At 45.6% G+C, this 6,000-nt stretch overlaps 1 protein-coding gene across 4 annotated transcripts in view; it reads right to left on the bottom strand.

Moving 5' to 3' along the window:
• Nucleotides 1-555: 555 nt before the first annotated feature.
• The window catches only part of TNFAIP2 (TNF alpha induced protein 2), a 48,723-nt gene continuing 43,278 nt past the window's right edge, over nt 556-6,000 (bottom strand). For all 4 annotated transcript variants that reach the window (XM_073349726.2, XM_073349727.2, XM_073349724.1 and 1 more), the window contains exons 11-12: nt 5,111-5,232; nt 556-4,029 (exon numbers count right to left, since the gene is read on the bottom strand). In XM_073349726.2, coding sequence (XP_073205827.1) covers nt 3,888-4,029; nt 5,111-5,232 — 264 coding nt within the window. In that variant the 3' untranslated portion in view covers nt 556-3,887. The remainder of the gene's footprint in view (nt 4,030-5,110; nt 5,233-6,000) is intronic.

Below are 6,000 nucleotides of genomic sequence, written 5' to 3'. Positions count from 1 at the left end.
TATTGATTATGTATCTCTATTTCAACGATTGTACTTTGCGTGATGCCCACTGCTACCACTTCAGGTACAACAATGGAAAAGCCAGACGGGGCTCATGGGCAATTAGCAGAGACAATGGACTGTGAAAGAGCTTAGTCTTCCTGTGGACAGTGGAGACAGCCTACAAGCAATGGCTGCCACAGCCATGCAGAGACCAGGGTCCAAGTCACCTGGTCCTGGATACCCCTCCTCCCCTTTTGGAATGCCAGTGGTTTTCCACTAGAAGACAAAGGGATCCCGCCTTACACAAGAGCTATATAAGGCAGAGGAGTGACATCATCATGGTTCTCCTCTGCCTCCCCCCCCTGCAAAAGAGACACTGAAGAAGACCTGAAAGCAAAAACTGAACTGAGGGGAGAAGGGTTGAACCCAAGCTGGAAGGGCACCTAGCTTGTGAGTAATAATACCTGAGGTCTCAAGAGGGAGACCAGTGCAGCTGCCTTTCAAGACTTTCTGTAATCTGCCTGCAACAATATCTAGGGTGAGAAATATTATTGGTAACCAATTTCTTTAGTGAAACTAGTTTAGTTTGCGTGTTTGGTTTCATTTGCTTAGTAATCTCTTTAACCACTTAAAAATCTGCCTTTTACAGTTAAAATTGGTTTTGTTTATTATTAAACCCAGTTTGTGTGATGTCTAACCAGGGGGGGACACGAGAAGTTGGGCATACCTTCCTCCACACTGAGGGAGGGGGCAGATTTCATAATATATCTTTGGGTCTGCATTCCCAGGGAGGTGGACACCTGTGTGCTGAGGCAAGTCCCTTAAGATGATCCTTCCCAGAACTGTTTGTTTCGTTCTGTAGTTGGGTGTGGCCCTGCCTGTGTGTTTGCTGGAGGAGGCTTAATAGCCTAGCTCAGCAAGACAGGTAAAAAGGGTGCCCAAGCTGGCATAAGAGGCAGGCTCAGTGCTATCTCAGCATATCAGGTGGCATCTTAAGGGGGTCCAACCTGTCACAAATGTATCCTCAGAAAATATACTGATCTGTCTTTATTATTCAACGCTTATAGTTCAGTTACACCTAGGCTGGGCACCACTGTGCTAGGTCCTACACAAACATACAGGAAATGACAGTCCCTACTCCCAAGACCATAGGAAGCCAGGCTACGGTATCAAATGAATAAGGCAGAGTATGCACTAACAATACACACACATAGCATGTGGCCCTGCAATACCAGCTTCTTTTATTTGTATTCCAGTAGTACCCTCAATGTACTAGGCACTTGACTCCAACATAGGGTTGCCAGGCATCCGGTTTTTGACCGGAATGCCCGGTCGAAAAGGAATGCTGGCAACTCCAGTCAGCACAGCTGACAGGGACGCTAAAAGTCTGGTTGGGTACCCTGAGCAGGCAGGCTCCGTGCCTGGCTCTGCGTGGCTCCCAGGAAGTGGCCGGTATGTGCCTCTGGCTCCTAGGTGGAGGGGCGGTGAAGGGGGCTCTGTGTGCTGCCCCGACCATCAGCTCCACAGCTGCCATTGGCCAGGAACACCATGGCCAATGGGAGCTGTAGAGCCGGCACTTGGGGCAGTGCCTGTGGGTGGGGGCGGTGTACAGCCTCCTGGCTGCCCATCTGCCTAGGAGCTGGAGAGACATGCCACTGCTTACCAGGAGCCACGTGTACTTCCTCCATCACTGGGAAATGCTGGGGCCACCTGAGGTCAGCGTGGCCCAGAACCTGCACCCCACACCCCCTCCTGCACCCTTACCCCAGCCCCAATCCTCCTCCTGCATTCTGAATCCCTCTTCCCTGGCCCCACCTCAGAGCCTGCACCTCCAGCCAGAACTCTTACCCCCTCCCACACCCTTGCTCCAGCCTGGTGAAAATGAGCGAGCGAGTGATGGTGGGGGAGAGCGAGTGACAGAGGAAGCAGGGATTGAGTACGGGCGGGGCGGGGCCTCTGAGAAGGGGTGGGATTTTCTGCAATTAGAAAGTTGGCAACCCTAACCTAACATTCATCAGGGTGCAAGTAGTAGGGGAATCATCTCTGAAGGAATACCACAGGGTTACCCATGCCTATGGTACATACACACAACCAGAGGTAAGTCAGCTACATTTCCAGCATAATTTTAAAATTGTTTAAATATAAATATTACATACAAAGATAACTAATTAGAGAAAGTAAAATTGGATTCTAAAATACACCAGTGACCTACAAGCACCTGTGGGAATACAACCTCAGGGTTAGAAAGCAGAAGCTTACATGCGGCATACACAAATTGTGGTCACATTTAAAGGTGGTTTTATAGGGACGTTAATGCCAGTATGCTTTGTCTGCAACTGCCATTTCACAGTTTCCATAGTCATTCATCCTCCTCGCAGATGAGCTTTCTACAGTTTGCTACAGAGGGTAAAGGTCTTGGGATTCAACAACTTGGATATTTAGGTAATTCTCTGGCTAAAAGATTGTCTTGAAAACAAACTTGCTTTCAAAACATACTCAAGATTAGTATTTCCAGATCTAGTCTAGACCAACAACAGCAGGATAGAGGGCAACTGAGAGAGAGAGATTTTATATAAAACAACACAAAATGTGTGTTGCATTTATGCAGTTAGGCCCCTGAACACTTAAAGCACATGTTCAAATCCCATTGAAAGCAACAGAACTGAAATGCATGCTTTGCTGAATGTTGTGGATGTAAGCAAGGTAAGTGCTTTGCTGAATGGGGGCCTTAGGCTACAACTATTACAATGTATAATTAGCTATAGAAACCCTTAATCTATAGCACTGGAAAACTACTGAATATAAACAGGAGAAAGTCAGAAATGTGAGCACTTAAAATCCCAATCCTATGCAGAACTCGGATAGGAGCTCTGCGTGCAAAGCACTTGCAGGACTGGATGCTAATTTGCCAAGCAGGCTTAGAAATTCACACCTCATGGAGGTGAATGGGGTATAGGAGTGATAAAGTCCCACCTTTGGCTGGCTGCTATGGCGTAGCTAGGGAATGCTTTCTGCAAGGCTTGCTTAGCTGGGAAGCAGCCCATCAGTTTACACAGTGCTGACTGTAGCCTCACAAAAGGAAGGTGCAGAAACCTAGATTTTTAAAAAAATTAAAATTTGGATTTTACAAAATGCAGAAAGCTCCTGAAGTCCCAAGATTGGCAGCTTTCTGTGCTGTGACTTTTCTCTTGTCCATGATAAGGCAATTTCACTTTTTGAAACACATGCAGTCACAACTTTCAATGAGACCCTTTAAAACTTTCCTTATCCAAACTGTTCCTGCAAGCTAGCCTGAGGACAGACTTTGTTCCTTCCTGACCCCTTCACCACATCTTACTGATCTAATAGAAAATGCAGCTTCGTAGCCTCTGATTAAAAAGAAAACCTAGCAGATGTCTACTGAGCATGCTCTGAAATTATTTTTTTCCCAATCACTTTGCTAAGTTTTTGGAAGAAAAAAATGAAATGTAAAGAGCCTCTTCCTCCACAGAGGACAAGCCATGCTTTATAGATCTTATCTAAATAATTAGTTAGCTAGGTAATACTTGCAATGCTCCTGGGAAGTGAGTGGAGTACTACTGTACCCAGGGGGAAACTGAGGCATAGTGGGATATGCCTGAGACCTCAGAGGGAGTCAGTGTCTGATTTGAGAGCTCTGTTTGCTGTTCAGAGAACTAGGCCACAACCCCTCTATCAGATTCCATCCCTTTGTAGCTAAGCACAGAGCAAATCTCTTCCCACAGGGGAGTCAGTCTTACAATGACAAAAAAGGACTTCAGCAGAGAAATGCTGATGCACTGGTTAGCTGCATGGCCCATGCATGAGGCCTGCTGAATCTGGCCCCATGCTGTGACTTTTACTAGTTTAGCAAATAGTCCCATAGAGTATGAGTGCTGGGATCAAGCCTAGGAAATCCTTATAGCTGAGAACAGTGGTTCACAGGAAGTGGTGGACTTTGTGCTGATATCCAGGATGCTCAGGATGCTTCTTACTTCACTGTTCGGCAAGTTTCCCTTGATGTACAAGATGGCAGCAAGGTGCTTTTTGCTAGGGAACAGAAAAGATCCAGTGTTAGATACACAGAGTGGCACTATCTTAGGTTTTTATGTGGCCCCATCATCTGAGCACCTAAAAGTCTTTAATGTCCTTTGTCCTTATCCTCATAATACCTCTGTGTGGTAGGGGAAGTGCTGGCCTGTCTTTTTGTTCTGTGTTTATACAGCACCTAGCAAAATGCGGTTCTGCTCCATGAGTGAGACTTCTAAGTACTACGGTAATACAAATAATTCAATCTCAATTCTGTAGATCGTAACTGAGACATGGAGAAGCTAAGTGACTTGCCCAAGGTTACACAGGAAGTCTGTGGCAGAGCAGGGAATATAATCCAGGTCTCCCAAGTCCCAGGCTAGCACCCTGACCACTGCACCATCCCCCACCCTCAGCTGACACGAAGAGGAGAGACCTGGCTCAGAATCAGCAAGGAGTCTGGTGGCACCTTAAAGACTAACAGATTTATTTGGGCATAAGCTTTTGTGGGTAAAAACCTCACTTCTTCAGATATGCCCAAATAAATCTGTTAGTCTTTAAAGTGGCAGAGGACTCCTTGTTGTTTTTTGTGGATACAGACTAACACGGCTACCCCCCCAGATACCTGGCTCAGAATGTGTAGATTCTAGATGGTGTCTTGCTTAACGCAGCTTATTTCAGCTGATGGGTCACCAGCCAAACAAACAGTCACAAAAAATTACATGTTGAAGGGTGGAGTGGAGGACACCTAGTCGGACCTATAAAATCAGTGGTGGCACCGCTGAATTATGGAACTTGGATCTGTCTTTTGGAAAAGAGATCAGGAACATTTAGGGGGAAAAAAATACCTCCTATCAAGATCTCTGAACTGTACCTTGCTAAAAAGGGGAGTTGTTACCCAACGTACAGTGGTGTTCCTAGGCACTCAGCATGGATGATGAACTCTCTGCTCTCTTTGTAGCAGGCCTTGAAGTGCTTGAACCTGATCTAGAAAAGCTGGTACTCACAAACTAGCTGCTTTTCATCTAATACTCAAGTATCTTCATGGAACTACTGTGGGCGTTCCTATTAATGTTCACAAATATTCTTCAGTACCTCTTACCTGATATCTGGGTATGTATTAGCAAGTATAGCAACTTCTATTTTAATGGCACTTGAATCCTGAAGTATGATTATTTCAGCCAGTTTTGGGAGTGCAGAATCCAACCATGTGGCCTTAGACCCCTATTAGAAAAAAGTAACTAGAGTAAACAGTCTGTAATACAGGTCCATTGGGAATACAAAACCTCATCTGCATGGGATAGGGACATAATCAAGAAACGCTGTTTAAATATGCTAAACCAGCTAAACCAGTTTCTAACACAGTTGGGTTGGCTATCAAGGAAGGAACTAAGCAGTAATTAGAAATGATGCCCTATAGTTTTCAGAGACATTGTTCTAAACTGGATTTAGCCGTGCCCAGACTTTGAAAAACTTATTTAGCTAGATTTTTGTTCTCTAAGCTGTACTCAGATCACTCTTCCCTAGCTGCTGGCCTACCTGCTACTCCCCAGTATGATTTTCTTCTCAGCTACTTAATCTGCTGGTTACCCTTGGAGATATGCAGTGACCTAACCTACGTGGCAGATGCATGTTGCATCCGTGGATGTGTGCCAGATCTTTGACTTCTCTACTATCTGCTAAACCCCTTCCCTTATTCCCCTGGAAAAAAAAGCCCGAAGCAGACCTGCTTTCCAGTTGCTGGAAACCCTACCTATGAAGAGTCTGGACCTCCCTCCCACACCACCTGCTTTTCATAGTCACCATCCCCCCTGCCACCTGGGTTCACTGCAGAGCCATGAAAGGAGGGATAGGATTGAGATTAAACAAGTGTGAGTTGATCATTAATTCCCTTACCCAATACACTGTTCTGAAAACAAATACTGGCATTTCCAGACCCAGCCTAGACTAAAAGCAACAGAGTCCAGGGAAATAAAGGGGAAAGTTGCATGC

This window comes from Lepidochelys kempii, chromosome 6 (genome assembly GCF_965140285.1).
Source record: "Lepidochelys kempii isolate rLepKem1 chromosome 6, rLepKem1.hap1, whole genome shotgun sequence".
NCBI lineage: Eukaryota > Metazoa > Chordata > Testudines > Cheloniidae > Lepidochelys > Lepidochelys kempii.
This window is presented reverse-complemented; position numbering and strand designations above follow the sequence as displayed.